The sequence below is a fragment of the Desmodus rotundus genome, chromosome 2, assembly GCF_022682495.2.
Source record: "Desmodus rotundus isolate HL8 chromosome 2, HLdesRot8A.1, whole genome shotgun sequence".
NCBI classification, from domain to species: Eukaryota; Metazoa; Chordata; class Mammalia; order Chiroptera; family Phyllostomidae; genus Desmodus; species Desmodus rotundus.
Genome location: NC_071388.1, coordinates 102,397,844 through 102,415,438, shown reverse-complemented (window position 1 = coordinate 102,415,438; position 17,595 = coordinate 102,397,844). Strand labels below are relative to the sequence as shown.

The 17,595-nt window shown below is 42.1% G+C and overlaps 1 protein-coding gene across 6 annotated transcripts in view; it reads left to right on the top strand.

Moving 5' to 3' along the window:
• Positions 1-17,595, top strand: part of SLC12A8 (solute carrier family 12 member 8) — a 159,700-nt gene that overhangs the window by 37,174 nt on the left and 104,931 nt on the right. For all 6 annotated transcript variants that reach the window (XM_024577885.4, XM_024577886.2, XM_024577887.2 and 3 more), the window contains one exon: positions 10,048-10,279. In XM_024577885.4, the coding sequence (XP_024433653.2) occupies positions 10,048-10,279 (232 nt within the window). The remainder of the gene's footprint in view (positions 1-10,047; positions 10,280-17,595) is intronic.

Here is a 17,595-nt window from a genome sequence, read left to right as displayed (position 1 = left end):
AAACCAGAAGTGCCAGAAAAATCAAACTACATGGACTCTGACAACCAAGGAGTTAAAGAAACATTCACCTAGACTGGTGAGCTAAGACAAAGAAATATGGTCCAAATGAAAGAACAGATCAAAACTCCAAAAAAAGAGCTAAGCAATGAGGAGATAGCCAACCTATATGATGCAGAGTTCAAAACACTGTAATTAGGATGCTCACGGAACTGATTAAGCTTGGTCACAAAATGAAGGAAGAAGTGAAGGCTATGCAAAGTGAAATAAAGCAAAATATACAGGGGACTAAGAGTGAAGGGAAAGAAGGAAATCAGGACCCAGATCAACAATTTGGAACAAAAGGAAGAAATAAACATCTAACCAGAACAGAAAGAAGAAACAATTAAAAAAAAAAGAGAGAGAGGCTTAGGAACCTCTGGGACAACTTTAAGTGTTCTAACATCAAAATCATAGGGGTGCCAGAAGGAGAAGAACAACAGCAAGAAGTTGAAAACTTATTTGAACAAATAATGAAGAAAATCTTCCCCAATCTGGTAAAGGAAATAGACTTCTAGGAAGTCCAGGAAGCCCAGAGAGTCCCAAAGAAGTTGGACCCATGGAGGAACACACCAAGGGACATCATCATTAAGTTACCCAAGATTAAAGAGAAAGAGAGAATCCTAAAAGCAGTAAGAGGGAAGGAAAGAGTTACCTACCAAGGAGTTCCCATAAGGCTGTCAGCTGATTTCTGAAAAGAAACCTTGCACACAAGAAGGGGCTGGAAAGAAGTATTTGAAGTCACGAAAAGTAAGGACCTACACCCAAGATTACTCTATCCAGCAAAGCTTTTGTTTAAAATGGAAGGGCAGATAAAGTGCTTCCCAGATGAGGTCAAGTTAAAGGAGTTCCTTATTACCAAGCCCTTATTATGTGAAATGTTAAAGGGACTTATCTAAGAAATAGAAGAAGATCAAAACTATGAACAGTAAAATGACAACAAACTCACAAGTGTCAACAACTGAACCTAAAAAACAAAAACAACTAAGCAAACAACTAGAACAGGAACAGAATCAGAGAAATGGACATCACATGGAGGATTTTCAGTGGGGAAGGGGAGGGGAAGAATGGGGAGTACAGGGAATGAGAAGCATAATTAGTAGGCATAACATAGACAAGGAGAGGTTAAGAGTGGTGTAGGAAACAGAGAAGTCAAAGACCTTACCTGTACAACCCGTGGACATGAACTAAGGGGGGGAATGCTGGAAGGTTGGGGGGTGCAGGGCAGAGGGATTATAAAGGGGAAAAATTGGGAAAACTGTAATAGCATGATCAATACAATATACGTAAAAAAACAAACTATGGTACATTTACACAATGGAATACTACACAGCAATAAAAAAGAAAAGGAATTCCTGCCTTTTGTGACAGCATGGATGGAACTTGAGAATATTATGCTAAGTGAAATATGCCAGTCAGTGAAAGACAAATATTTACTTTTCACTCATAAGAGGAATCTAATGAACAAAATAAACTAATGAGCAAAATAAAACCAGAGGCATGGAATCATGGAATTGACTGACAACTATAAAAGGGGAAAGGAAAGGGGGGAAGAGAGGGAACTAATTGAAAGAAGGTGAAGGGTTTAGTCAAAGAACATCCATGATGGACCCATGGACATGGACAACAGTGTGGGGATTGACTGTAGAAGTGGGGTGCGGGCTGAGTGGAGGGGAATGAAAGGGGGGAAAAATAGGACAACTGTAATAGCATAAACATTAAAAGAAAAGAAAAGAAAAGAAATCTGCTGACAGTCTTATGGGAGTGCCCTTGTAGGGAACTAAATGCTTTTCTCTCACTGGTTTTAAGATTCTCTCTTTGTCTTTAATCTTTTGCATTTTCATTATGATGTGTCTAGGTGTGCGTCTCTTTGGGTTCATCTTTCTTTTGGATTCTTTCTGTTTCCTGGACTTGTATGTCTATTTCCTTCACCAGGTTAGGGAAGTTTTCTGTCACTATTTCTCCAAATAGGTTTTCAGTTGCTTTTTCTCTCATCTCCTTCTGGTTGGGTGATGCTCTGGGATGGTCTGAAGCTGTCCATCAGGTGTGTTGGGTCTGGGGCTTTTTGGGAGGGGATCTGGTGTAGGCCAAGTTCAGCCGCTGCCTTTCCTCTGCCTGGGGCTACCTGAAATGAACTCCAAACTGACCTGCAGATGGTTACAGCTTGTGCTGGGCTTGGAGGTGCCTGGGAGAGGCTAAGCTGCAATCCAAGACTGGCAGCCACTGGTGCCAGGCTTGGGGCCTCTTAGCAAGAGGTGCTGGGTATGCAGAAGCCAGATGCTTTTGGGGTTTGAGAACCTTTGAGAGATCTCAGGAAAGTCGGCAACATGAACCAAGACAGGCCACTTATATGGAAAAGCCACAGAAATGCTTGAGTGGACCTGAAAGTCAGTGGGGCAGGGTTACAGGGAATCAGTAGGGTGGGTGAGCAGTGTTAGCCAGGTCAATGGAGACTCAGATATGGTGCCCAACTGTGCTTGCAGGGGAAGGGCTCAGCAAGGGAACAATAGCTTCAAAGCTGCCCCTCCAGCCCTCACCCTGAAACCAGACAATTCACTTCCTCCCTGTATGTCCCTGGCACCTTTCTAGTTACTGCCCCAGAGATGGGGCTCGTAGCAAGTGAGTCCAAGTAAGTCTGTGTGCACCTTTTAAAATGAATGCCTGGGACTCCAGGAACCCTCTGTCTTATTCAGCTATAATCCCTGCTGCTTTTAACAGACAGAAGTTTGGGACTTCTGTTCCTGGCACTGGAACCCTGGGCTGGGTGGCATGGTGTGGGGCTGGGACCCTTGGCTCCTAAGAAGGGAGCTCCACAGTTGAGATATCCTGATTTTTTTTAAAAGACAACGGCAGATGTGGAGAACAGACTGTTTTTCTCTTCTTTTTTAAAATCCTAACCTGAGGACATGCCTACTGATTTCAGAGAGAGGGGAAGGGAGGGAGGGAGAGAGAGGAGAAAGATATCAGTGTGAGAGGAACATTGATCAGTTGCCTCTTGTATGCACCAGGGACTGAACCTGCAACCTAGGCACTTGCCCTGATCAGGAATCGAACCCACAACCTTTTGGTTTATAGGACTACGCTCCAATCAACAGAACCACACTGGCCAGGACAGTCCGATTCTTAACTGTCACTAGGTAATTCTGTGTTTTCACCCCTTCTACCAGTCTCTACATGGCTCCTTCTTTATACCCTTAGTTATAGGACTTATGTTCAGATAGATTTCAGGTGGTTCTGTAGTTTAGTTGCAAATTCGATGTGGTCAGGGAGAAGGCATTTACCTACTCTGCCATCTCGACTGGAAGCTTGGAGAAAGATCTTTAAGCATAGTAGTTTGGGAGGTGAGTAATAAATAGTTTATTTTATTACCCTGGAGATATAGATATTAATTTTTTACTTATCTGCTATTTTATAGCCAAGCAGGCTATAAGATGGGCAAATGGCAGTCCTCACTTCTCTCACATCATGAGTAGACAACAAGCTTGTCTCTTGAAGCACATAACACAGGCCAGGACCAGTGCTGAGCTGGGGGAAAAACCAGCCACACAGAGAAGGGGCTAGGATGTTGAGTCTCCTGTATGTGGGCTGACGTGGAAGAAAAGATGTTCACAGAGATGTTTTCTGATCACTGGCAGCTGCTGCCAGAGTAGCCATCATATCCACCTCCTGCTTTCTCTGTTCTCTTTTCCTTTGGGCCTGGGTCAGAAACACCTTTGCCCTTCTGGCTGGTGTCTTCTTATGCCTCCGCTTCATCTGCCGTGGCCCTGAGCTGGAGCTCTCTGATTGGGGTGGTTTCTGCATAATCCTTTTTATATGCTGTGGGATTCAGTTTGCCTATATTTTGTTGAGGAATTTTGCATATGTATATGTATATATGTTCATGAAGTATATTAATCTGTAATTTTCTTGTATTTTTATTTAGTTTTGGTATCAGGACAATGCTGGCTTCATGGAATGAACTGGGAGGCATTTCCTCTTCTATGTTTTAGAAGAGTTTGTGAAGGATTATTGTTTATTCTTTAAACATTTGGTAGAATAAGTGTTAAAACCATCTGGTCCTGGGCTTTTCTTTGTAGGAAGTTTCTGATTACTAATTCAGTCTCTTTACTTATGTAGGTATATCCTGATTTTCTATTACTTCCTGAGTCAGTATTGGTAGTTTGTGTCTTTCTAGGAATTTGTCCATTTCATCTAGTTTATTTAATTTATTGGCTTGCACATTCATAGATTCCCTTATAGTTCTTTTGTTTTTCTAAGACTGGTAGTAATGTCCCCCCTTTCATACCTCATTTTTATTATTATTATTTAAGATTTTATTTATTTATTTTTAGACAGAGAGGACGGGAGGAAGAAAGAGAGGGAGAGAAACATCAATGTGTGGTTGCCTCTCGAACAGCCCCCAGGGATGTGCCCTGACTGGGAATTGAACCGCGACTCTTTGGTTAACAGGCCAGCACTCAATCCACTGAGCCACACCAGACAGGGCCATACCTGATTTTAACAATATGAATCTTCTCTCATATTATTAAAATATGAGATTTTTACTTGGTCAGTCAATTAAAGGTTTGTCTGCAAAGAAACAATTTTGGGTTTTGATTATTTTCTCTGTTTTTCTGGTCTCTATTTCACTTATTTCTGCTTCAATCTTTATTATTTTCTTCTTTCTACTTGCTCTTGGTTTAGTTTGCTCTTCTTTTTCTAGTTCCTTAAGGTAGAAGATTAGGTCATTGATTTGAGACCTTTCTTCTTCCAGAGCTTGGAAGAAGAAATAATAATTCTTATTAACCCCTCATGCCCATGTCAGGGCATGCTTGCTCATGGAATCATTTATTTTTAATGATTGCTAGAGCAGATAGCCTGTTTGCCCTAGAACATAGGCCAGCTAGTACATATTTTAGTTTTTGTAACTCATATGTCTCTGTCTCAACTGCTCAATCCGCTATTGTAGTGCAAATGCTGCCATAGACAATATGAAGAAATGGGCATAGCTGTGTTCCAAGAAAACTTTATTCCTAAACAGGAAGTGAGCAGGATTTGGCCAGTGGGGTGAAGTTTGCCAACCCTTGCCCCTGGAATGTTAAAATTTAGAAGATATAAATATTTCAAATAATGATTTTTAAGACTTCAAAAACTTTGCATTACCCTGCATCCTCCCAGACCTTGCCCCTCATCTCTCTGAGGCATTGGTGTCAGGCCTGCTGCATAGGGCCAGACTGTGGCCAGTGGAAGAGATGGTGAGCAAAAGCCCCTCCTTACTCCTTGCCCCAATCACCTTTGTGGACCTGAGGGCTTCTTTGGAGCTGCTTACCCTGGACACCAAAATACCCAGTTTCAGCCCGTACTGTTATGTCTAAAGCACTTATTAATGGCTTCCACGCTCTGTGCTGGACTCTGTGCAAAAGCAGCGGAGGACTGGAGGACTTTTATAAGCCTTATATGGACTTGGGGTTTTTGTTAGGAGTGTTAACACCTATGCAGGACTTAGAGTCAACCAACTCAAACCTTAAACCAAGGATTTTGTGTCAGAAGGGGAGGTGTGCAGAAGGGCAACCCTGGTCTTCTAGGTAGGCACTCAAAGATGAAAAGAAAAATGTCTATGGTTGTAAGAGTACAGTTTTTCTAAAAGAAATACCTTGGAAGGGAGATTTTACACCCTGAAAATAGGTCACCGTCTCTCTTTAAAGTGGTGGGTGGCCACCACTTCCCCCTGCCCCGATTCCTATGCTAGAGGGCTAGAAGTTTCTCTGTGGAGAATGAAAAAGGAAAAGGAATGTCTGTGATTATAAACTTTAAGAGGAAATAAAAATGCTTTTAATATATAGTAAACTGTGGCAATGTTTATCCATTAAACAAACCAACAGGCCCATTTGCCAATGCAGAGGAGTATTCACGGTTGGAAGGTAGACCACCTCTGGGGCGGCTGGACTGCTCTGGGGAAGGCCGGCAGTCGCTGCCCACCCGCCTCGCAGGGGGAGGCCAGAGCTCAGCCCAGTCCTGTGTTTGCTGGTGGTGAGCTGGGTGTGGGGAGCCTGGGTCCTGGGCTGCTTTTCTCCACACAGATGCACTGCGCTACACGTGCCTAGTGTAGTCGTTGCATACACAGAATTGTACTCTTAATATGTTTGTTTTTATTTTGCCTTTGTAAAATTATTTTAAAATTGAAAACGATATTCCTTGTAACCAGTTAACACATTGGAGATAAAGAAAAAGTTAGTTTTTCTCACTCTCGGGTCCTCTTATGGCACCTTCCCTATGCTCAGCTACACATACTTAGGGATTTTTGAAGTGATGCTTGTTTTTATGGAAACGGGGTTGAGTTTCATGCTCTGTCCCATGGCTGAATTTCTTACTTAACAGTAAGTCATAGACATCCCACAGGGTCAATTTAAACCCATGCTTTTTAAAAAATCATTTTTTTGTTTTTGTTTTAAATATTTTATTTATTTATTTTTAGAGAGAGGGGAAGAAAAGGAGAAAGAGAGGGAGAGAAACATCAATGTGTGGTTGCCTCTCACACACCCCCAACTGGGGACCTGGCCCGCAACCGAGGCATGTGCCCTGACTGGGAATCGAACCAGCGATCCTTTGGTTTGCAGCCCATGCTCAGTCCACTGAGCCACACCAGCCAGGGCTAAAAATCATTTTTTAATTTTTATTCTATTACAGTTGTCCCAATTTTTCTCCCTTTGCCCTCCTCCACGCACCCCACCCCCCACTCCCACAGTCAGTCCCCACACTGTTGTCCGTGTCCATGGGTCACTCATGCATGTTCTTTGTCTAGTCCCTCCCCCTTCTTCTCTCATTACCCCCTCCCACCTCCCTTCTGGTCACTGTCATTCTGTTCCATGTTTCCATGTCTGTGGTTCTATTTTGCTCGTTAGTTTATTTTGTTCCTTAGATTCCTCTTATAGGTGAGATCACGTAGTATTTGTCTTTCACCAGCTGGCTTATTTCCCTTAGCTTAATGCTCTCCAGTTCCATCCATGCTGTTGCAAAAAGTAAAAGTTGCTTCTTTCTTTCTGCTGTGTAGTATTATGTAAATGTACCACAGTTTTTTGATCCACTCATTTTCTGATGGGTACTTAACCTGTTTCCAGCACTTGGCTATTGTAAATTGTACCGCTTAGAACATTGGGGTGCACATGTTCTTTTGAACTGATGATTCGGGATTCTTAGGGTATATTCCCAGTAGGGGAATTTCCGGATCAAAAAAAAGGCAGTTCCATTTTTAGTTATTTAAGTTCCATACTGTTTTCCAAGATGGCTGCCCCAGTCTGCATTCCCACCCATAGCGCACCAGCACCAAACTGCTAAACCTGTGCTTTTTAACTACTTAGTATTACATAATGTGAATGTATCATAACATTATGACACGTTCATATTCTCTTCACTCTTTTCCTGTGTTCTGTAAGAGTAGTTTTATTCCTCATTCTTAATAGTCTATTTTTGTGTTTTCTCTTAATCAGGCTGCCAGGTGTTTATGTATTTTATTGACCTTTTAAAAAAATCTTATTTACTTTTAGAGAGAGGGGAAGGAAGGGAGAAAGAGAGGGAGAGAAACATCAATGTGTGGTTGCCTCTCACATGGCCCCCACTGGGGACCTGGCCCACAACCCAGGTATGTGCCACAACCAGGAACTGAACCGGCGACCCTTTGGCTTGCAGGTTGGCAGTCAATCCACTGAGTCACAACAACCAGGGCTTTTACTGATCTTTTAAAAGAGCAGCTTTTGTTCACTGTGTTCTTTCTGTTATTATTTTTCTTCTGTTTCATTCATTTCATATTTCCTTTTATTAAGCCCCAGGATTCGGCTGTAGGTAGTCTGGCTTCACAGTCTAAGCTCCTAACCACCATGCTCTCCCACACATCCTCAAAAGCCTTTTCTTTTTTTCTTTACTGGCATCTTTGGGCCCAAAACTGATTTCTGGTACAAACCCGAGAGAGGGGCTGTGCTGGAGTTCCTGGAAACAAAACGCAGAGTTTACTGCTTGGCCCGCTTCATGTGAGCAAATTCTGTTCTCCAGCTGGAAAAAGAAACAGTCAGTTTGGAAGCTCCAGACACGATGGCCATGTTGAAGTTCCGGCGTCCTCTACGTGTCGGAGACATCAGATGCCTGGGAAGTAGATGCCAATACAAACGATCGTCATTACCACATTGTTATCATCTGTTATTTAAACCCCGATACATCTGACTGTGAGGAATTCTGTGACCTGCCCAAATACTGATGAAATATCATCACTATCCCCATCACACCTTGATATTTAGTCAAGAGTAAGTCTGAGTTTGAGATGAATGCAGGAAAACATCGATCTTTCGTTTCATCTCATCTCATCCTCTTTCCTCTCCTCTCCTCTCACCTCTATCTCCATCTCAGAGATGATTGTATTTTCCCCACACTTATTGGGTTCCCCTTTTACCTAAATATAGAAGGAAATGCCTAATATAAACTTGGGGAGCACTGCCAATGATGTTATGTCTGGTTGTAACATGAACCAATCTCAGTGAAGATTGGGGCCTTCCTTGTGAGCACCCCTCAAATACAGAAATTGTATGACTCTTCTGGTCTTTACATAAAAGGCTGGAACTTAATGGTGCCTGCTTCCCAGAGTAGTTTGCATACAGTGAACATATTACAAAGTATTTACTGAGTGTTTGCAACTTACTTAGCAAATGCAAGGTATTTTAAGAGGTGCAAACAACACAAACATTCTTGTTTTTTAAGATGTTTGCTTTCTTGGTGGTGGCAGGGGAGAAAAATGTATATACATGAAATAATGGACTATGGAACCAGAGAGTTGATTGCATGGCCCTGGTAGTAAGCATAATATCTATTCAGACAACAGGGATAAGGAAAGGCTTCGTGGGAGAGGAGGAACCTGATGGAGGCCCGAGTAGAATTTCCCCCCTTTGAGAACAGCCAGAGCAGAGGTCCAGTGTCCAGTGAGGAGACTGGCCCACTGGCCAGGGGGGATGGTGATGAGGTGGACCTGATGAGAAAAGGAGGCTGAGGAATTATGGGAAATAAGGCTGGCTGATGTTATTTTCAAATATTTATTTAAAATCATATTTCAAATATTTTTTTAAAAGTAAAATCATGACTCAGGCAAATATAAAATAAAATGTACTAAAGATTTTATTCAACTCATTTAATTAATGGAGGACTCACTAAGATGTTAAAGAGCAGTTGAGATGCTAGGTATGGATCCTGGGTGAATATGGAGCAAGTCCATACATTAAAATTTAGGCCATTTCATAAATAAATGTAAGGGTAAGTTTGCTGGGTTAGACACAAAACTGATTAATGACTTGTAGGACAGAAAATCCGAATCTTTTGGATTATCTGTTCCACTGGACAGAAGTTATTTGCATCTCTGCTGGGAAAAAAATCTGCAAGTTAACATGTAACCACTAATTCTGGGACATTTAATATCTCTAATCGATAGTAAACTGAGTAGAACTAAACACATTCACCTAGATAGTCCTTGGGTAGCCTTTGTTCCATATAACATTGAAAGGATATACTGCCCGCTTTTTCCCCCTATTTCCAAGTTTTAGATAATTTTTTAAATAATAGTGACCTACAAAGAAATGGAGAATACTAGGTTTGCTTCAGTGCCCTTTCAAGGCTCTGAGACGGAACCCCCTGAACATTTGTGTTCTGTTTAGTTCTTGAATAACTCAAAGAGAAGTCCAAATGTCTCTTTGGCCCAGAACCCCGTCTTCTTCTTGCCATAATCTCTTCACTTTAGTTACCACTGCCAATCAGCTGGCTCCAGGCTTGGGGGTGGGTATTCATTCTGCCCTCTGCATGAAGGTAGAGAGGTGGATGAGAAGAAGTGGGGCCTGAGGCAGGGTTCCCTGCGGAAGGGCTCTTTTAACCCTTTGCTGTCCCAAGGGCCCCTGCTGACAAGGGTGAGCAGGGTCCTCAGCGCCTGCCCCGGCACTCTGCCAGTGGGCTCCTGGTGCTGGTCTCTCTGGCTGACTCTTCCTACCAAGAACTGCCTGTCAGTGTGTTGCAGGTGCCATGTATATCACCGGCTTCGCTGAATCCATCTCAGATTTGCTGAGCCTCAGGAGTATCTGGGCCGTGCGAGGAATTTCAGTTGTGGTGCTTCTGGCCCTGCTGGGGATTAACCTAGCAGGTGTCAAATGGATCATCCGCCTGCAGCTGCTGCTGCTGCTCCTGCTGGCCGTGTCCACACTGGACCTTGTGGTGGGCTCTTTCACACACCTGGACCCAGGTAAGCCTTGGGAGTTCAGCAGATGGCCTTCCAGGGTCTGCACTGCCCTCTATAGATAGGAGTCTGCAAGACCACCCGCCGTGTGCTCTACCTATGGGTGTGTGATGATCCCGGCCCGTGAGTGGGTGCCTGGGTGCAGCGACAGAGGCACAAAAGCCCCTCCTCACACAGGTGTTTTCACTTAGCACATTTCCCATGTTTCTTTCTCTTTTCTCTCTATTATGAAAACCCAGACAATTTAGTAAGACAATAAAATTGAACTGGATGGGTAAACATCGAATTCATAATGGTGATTAGGTGTGTGGGCAAGAAATAGGTCTGGGCAAAGAAAATAGACTTTAATTTTATCTGTCATACTTAAAACATTATTTAAAAGGATTTGATGTAAATATAACAAATGTTAATAATTGTCATTTTACGGGGATGGAGACACATATAGGTTTGATTATAATTTTGTTTATTAAAAATTTTTTTCATAGTAAAAGTGTGAATCTATTAACTAAGTTTAAAGAAAGAAAGGTACAGCCAGGTACAGTCTGTAGTGCTGGGAATCGGCGTCATGCACTGGCAGACAACGGGCTGCCGCTCAGGCCTGGGTCTCCTCAGCCTTCAGGGTGCTGGGCAGCTCTCATCTCAGCTTCAGGCTTTGAGTGGGAAGGCTGCGACCAGACTGGCCATAAGTTGGTAGCTTTCTGATTTGAGTTAGTTAAGCATCAGAAGTCTTTCTCTCTAGAATACAGAGCTATTCCTAAGATGCTGTAGAAAAAAGTTAACTGCCTGATAATTCACACGTCAGGGACTCTGTCTTTACGTGGCAGTAGTGACCAGGCATCTACATTGGAATAGAGACAAGGGAGATGAGATCACCAGCTGTGTTTTTTTTTTTTAAAAAAAAAAGAGGAAAAAGGAAGAGGAAAAGAAGGAGAAAAAACTGATCCACAGCACAGTTGCCTCTCATGGTGGTGGTGATGGCAGCTGCATGTGACCAAGCGGTGATATGTTGGGCATCTTGTTAGCACCTCGTATGGCTGACGTCATGTAGTCCCTACCATAACTTCACCAGGGAACAGTTATACCCATTTTACAGATGACGAAACTGGAGCTCTGAGATTATATAATTCACGGTAATACATGGCAGAGCTGGGAATGCAACTAGACCTATGGGACTCTAAACTGAGCTGTTCTCTGAGTGGTGGGCGGGGCCTGCTTTCATACTACTGGCTGTCTTTTTATGGTAGCAGCTCTTCTTTGCCCCCTCAAGGCTGCCCCTGACATGACTTCTGTTGAGGCTCATATTTCATAAAAATGTTGGTCAAATGATGGTCAGACTTTAGTTGGTACGACACACTGATCTGGCCTTATCACTTCTTCATACATTAAAACTCTTCTTTAGAAAATAGTCCCTGAGCTCCCTGTGTCGCCTGCCTGTGACTCTGGCATCCTGGCTCCCTCCAACCCCAGACCTTCCAGACTGCCCCATGACCCTGCGTGTGCAGAAGGGGCCCCAGGACCCACTCCGATGCTAAGGTCCAATACAGTGTCCAAACAGGTCCCTTGAAGCCTGGGCCTTGCAGCTTGCTAAATATTTGGAGCATCTTCATGGGAGGGAAAGGGTGGTTTATTTTCCCTGGCCTCACACTGCCCCGTAGAGACAGACAAGCCACACCCTGAGGGAGACCTGCTGCCTGTCTGGTCATCAAACTGTCAGTGAAGGAGAGAGAGGGTCTACTAGTCTACTTGTCTCCCTGATTCCTGGGTGCTCCCCCTCCATCTATATGGTTGCTGGGTGGGCATAATTAGTGAAATTGCAGGGAGATGCTCTGGCCTCTTTGAAACCTCACAGGGCCGATGTATTTTCCTTCTTGATTAGAACTTTTCTTGGCTGCTCTTCTAAGTTACTCCAAATATTTCTTCTTCCTTCTGGTCATTACATTAGCAGGGTGTAGTGTGAAAAGAAATTTATTTTCAATCCTTCCCATAGCAACTAGCCCCTCTAATAATCTGTTTTTGGTATCACCAATGTTTTATATGGAGCTACTCTCTCTGTGGTTAAAAACTCAAACTTGAACTAGATCATAAACCCTTAGAATGAATTTAGCAGAATAACTTCAACTCTTGTAAAAAGTGACATATACATAGACATTTGAAAAAGGCTAGAAGAAAGACTAGAAGGAACTGTGTCTGCATGTTCATGGCAATTGTCCTTCTGCTGAGATTATGGGCGGCTATATTATTTGATTTCCACTTTTCCTTCCACTGACTAGTGCTGCTTTAAAGAAAAATTAATAGACTTCGGTTTTTGGTGCAGTTTCATATTTACAGAAAATTGAGCAGATAGTACAGAGGCCCCCCAGCCTCCCTCCCTCCCTCCCTCCCTCCCTCCCTGCCACAGTTTTCCGCACTGTTAGCGCCTTGCACTGGTGTAGTACATTTGTTACAGCTGATGAGCCGACAGTGACACAGTATTATTAATTAAAGTTCATAATTTAGATTAGGATTCACCCCTTGAGTTGTAGAGTTTTATGGGTTTTGACAAATATGGAACAGTTTTAATGCCTTACAAAGTACCCGGTGCTCCACCCTGCCCCAACCTTGAACTCCTGGCAACCACTGTTTTTTTTTTACTGTTTCTATAGTTTTGCCTTTTCCAGAATGTCCTAGAGTTGGAATCATATAATATGCAACCTTCTCAGGCTGTTTTCTTTCACTAAGCAATATGCATTCGAGATTTCTCCATGTCTTTTCATGGCTTAGTAGTTCGTTTATTTTTTTTCAATGAACAAGGGGATGCTTATATTCTTTTGAATTAGTGTTTCGGGTTTCTTTGGATTAATTCTCAGGAATGAAATCGCTGAGTCAAAAGGCAGTTCCATCTTTAATTTTTTGAGGTGTCTCCATACTGCTTGCCACAGCGGCTACACCAGTCTGCATTCCCACCAACAGTGAAAAAAGTTCCCCTTTCTCCACGTCCTCGCCTCACCGGCACTAGTTTGTCGATTTGTTGATGATGGGCATTCTGACTGGCGTGAGGTTTTAAAACCCTCATTGTGGTTTTAATATGCATTTCTCTGTTGAGCGTCTTTCCATATGTCTATTGGCCATCTGTATGTCCTTCCTGGAGAAGTGCCTATTTGGGTCCTTTGCCCATTTTTTTAATTGGCATTTTTGGTTTTATTGGTGTTGAGTTTTATAACTTCTTTATAAATTTTGGATATTAACCCCTTATCAGTTATATTGGCAAATATATGCTTCCATTCAGTGGGTTGTCTTTTTATTTTGCTGATGGTTTCTTTTGCTGTGCCAGACTCTTTAGTTTGATGTAGTCCCATTCGTTTATTTTTTCTTTTGTTTCCCTTGCCTGGGAGATATATCAGAAAAATATTGCTATAAGTAATGTCCAAGATTTTCCTGCCTGTTTTCTTCTAGGATTTTTATGGTTTTGGGTCTAATGTTTAAGTCTCTAATTCATTTTTTAAAGTATATTTTATTGATTATGCTATTACAGTTTTCCCAATATTTCCCCTTTATCCCCCCTCCTCCCTCCACACTCCGACCCTCCAGCATCCCTCCCCTTAGTTCATGTCCATGGGTTGTACATACAAGTTCTTTGAGTTCTCTGTTTCCTATACCATTTTTATCTCTCCCCGTCTATTTTATGCCTACCAATTATACTTCTTCTTCCCTGTACCTTTTCCCCCTTATTAGTCCCCTCCCCTTCCCCAGTGAAAACCCTCCATGTGATGTCCGTAATTCTGATTCTGTTCCTGTTCTAGTTGTTTGCTTAGTCTTTGTTTTCATTGTTTTTCTTTCTTTTATTTTTTTAGGTTCTGTTGTTAATAACTATGAGTTTGTTGTCATTTTACTGTTCATATTTTTAATCTTCCTTTTCTTAGATAAGTCCCTTTAACATTTCATATAATAAGGGCTTGGTAATAGGAACTCCTTTAACTTGACCTTATTTGGAAAGCACTTTATCTGCCCTTCCATTCTAAGTGATAGCTTTGCTGGATAGAGTAATCTTGGTTGTAGGTCCTTACTTTTTGTGACTTCAAATACTTCTTTCCAGCCCCTTCTTGCCTGCAAAGTTTCTTTTGAGAAATCAGCTGACAGCCTTATGGGAACTCCTTTGTAGGTAACTCTTTCCTTCCCTCTTAACTGCTTTTAGGATTCTCTCTTTGTCTTTCATCTTGGGTAACTTAATGATGATGGGCCTTCGTGTGTTCCTCTTTGGCTCCAACTTCTTTGGGACTTTCTGGGCTTCCTGGACTTCCTGGAAGTCTATTTCCTTCACCAGATTGGGGAAGTTTTTCTTCATTATTTGTTCAAATAAGTTTTCAACTTCTTGCTGTTGTTATTCTCCTTCAGGCACCCCTATAATTTGGATATTGAAATGTTTCAGGTTGTCCCAGAGGTTCCTAAGTCTCTCTTCATTTTTTTTAATTCTTGTTTCTTTATTTTGCTCCAGGTGGATGTTTATTTCTTCCTTTTTGTTCCAAATTGTTGCTTTGAATCCTGGTGTCCTTCCTGTCACTGTCAGTTCCCTGAATATTTTGCTTTATTTCATTTTGGGTATCTTTCATTTTTCTTTAATTTTTCAACCAAGCTCAATCAGATCTGTGAGCATTTTGATTACCAGGGCTTTAAGTTTTCCATCAGATAGGTTGGCTATCTCTTCATCGCTTAACTCTCTTTCTGAGGTTTTGCTCTCTTCTTTCATTTTGACCCTATTTCTTTTTTCAGGGCCCCTGTTAAGTTGTATGTGGGCGGGGCCTTAGGTATTCACCAGGGCATCCCTCTTTGTTGCACTGCCCTGCTGCCTGTGGGGGAGGGGCCAGAGAGGAAACAGTGCAACTCATCTGCTCTTCTCTAGCACACTTTTCAATGAACTCGTGTGTGAGACTGGGAGTTTCTCTCACTGCAGTGACCGCCATAGTCCACAGCCGCCTCTGAGTCTCAGTTTCCCCTTAAGTCAGCCCTGCCCACCTGGTCCACTGCCTCACCATGGTTTCTCTCCATCCACGGCCTTATCTGGTCTGGTTGTTCTGTTTGACTGTTTCTTTAATTACGTGGTTGTTAGAGTTACATGCAGTTTGATTTTCTGGCACTTCTGGTTGTTTATTGATTTTAGATTGGTTGTTGTCCTCCCTTTGGTTGTGCGAGGAAGCCAAGGGTTTCTATCTACGCCTCCATCATGGCCAGAACTCCTTTAATCCATTTTGAATTTATTCTTTTGTGTGGCATAAGAAGGTCATCATTAATTAGGATAATTTTATTTATATTTTTATTGCTACCTGTCTATAATCTATAATTTTTCTGTTTAGATTGTCTTACTTTTTAAAAATATTTTTTATTTTATTTTTTTTAGAGGGAGGGTAAGGGAGGGAGAAAGAGAGGGAAAGAAACATTGATGTATTAGTGAATCATCAGTCAGTTGCCTCTTGCCTGCCCCCAGCTGGGGACCTGACCCACAACCTGGGCATGTGCCCTGACGGGAAAAAAACAGCGACCTTTCAGTTCACAGGCTGGCATGCAGTCCACTGAGCCACACCCACCAGGGCAGGTTGTCTTACTTTTTAATGACTTGATTCAATATAAAACAAATATTGGCTTAGCTTTTATTAATGCTAGATAATGTTTGTTATATATGTTGAAAAAATTTTCCTATGTCATTTGTTCTTCTAATTTTTATAGGCAATTAAAATTATATATATGTTCATTTTGAGCCAAACTGAGTGTTCTGATTGTTTTCATTTTGTACATCTTTCAACTTTTCCTGGAGTTAAGCTTACTCCATGTATTAGTTTCCTAGGGTTGCCTTAACAAATAATCATAAACTGGGTGGCTTAAAACAACAGAAATTTATTCACTCACAGTTCTAGAGGCTGGAATTCTGCAGTCAAGGTGTTGGCCAGTCGAGCTCCCTACAGTTTCAGGTGGAAGCAGTCCTAGCCACTTCCAGCATCTGGTGGCCCCAGACATTTTTTGGTCTGTGGCCTCATCACTCCTCTGCCTTCACATGGCCTTCTCCTCCCCGTGTGTATCTTACAAGGACAACTTGTCACTGAAAATAGGTTCAACTTGGACAATCCAGGATAATTTCATCTCAACATCCTTAACTCAGTTACATCTGCAAACACTTTTTTTCCAAATGAGGTCCCATTCACAGGTTCTCACTGCTGGGATGTGGACAGATCTTTTGGGGCCACTATTCAATTACTACAGTCATTTTTTGGTCTGCTTTATTTTCTAGGTTTGTGTCACCATTTTAAAGAAATTCTCTACTGAGCTTTCAAATACTTACAGGGATTTTCTCCCCACTGCTCCTTATGCTATGTCTTCTCTTAGAGACACCTTCTCACCATCCTTCTCCCGGAGGCACGCTCTCGGGCGGGATCACAGCTGCAGCGCTGGTACCTGTCTTTGCTGCTCCCAGGTCTTGGTCCCAATTGTCTGGGCACCAAATCATCCCCTTCTGGTTATCACAGAAAAAGTCACTTTTCCATTTTCACATGTAACTGGTGGGAGATAAAAGTCTAAGCTGAAACTAATTTTCCCTTAGAATGTTGAAGTGATTGTTGCTCTGCCTTTCGGTGGCATCCAGCAGTTTCAAGCCTGTTCTGATTTCTGCTGTTGATAGGTAACCTCTTTCTTCACCTCACCATGCTTAGGAATTTCCCTTTACCCTTGAAGTTCTAAAATTTCGCAATGAAAACTTTTTTTTTAAAGATTTTATTATTTTTTTTTAGAGATGGAAAGGGAGAGAAACTTCAATGTGTGGTTGCCTCTCAAGTGTCCCCTACTGGGGACCTGGCCCGCAACCCAGGCATGTGTTCTGACTGGGAATCAAACCACTGACTCTTTGGTTCACAGGCCAGCACTCAATCCACTGAGCCACACCAGCCAGGGCACAATGAAAACTTTTATTCACTGGCCTGGGGGCTTTAATCTCAAATTTTCAATTATTTCTTTGACAATTTCTTCTACTTTGTTTTTTGTGGTTTCAATTTTTTAATTATTTTCTTGAATTCTGACTAGTTGGATGTTGGAGCTAGCTCCTGGTCTGAACTTCCTGTTATTATTATTTTTCTAATCTTCTCTCTCCTATAGTTTATCTCTTTTTTTTTCCCCCACCCTACATTATGGGAGACTTCCTCAACTTTATTTCCAACTTTTTTAGTGGATTTTTTTTTGGCTCTCCTTAATTTCCAAGAACTCTTGTTCTCCAAGTATTCATTTCAAAATCACATCCTGTTTTTGCTTCATGGATATCATATCCTCTTTTGACTTGTCCAGGCTATAAATTATCAGGGTTTTAT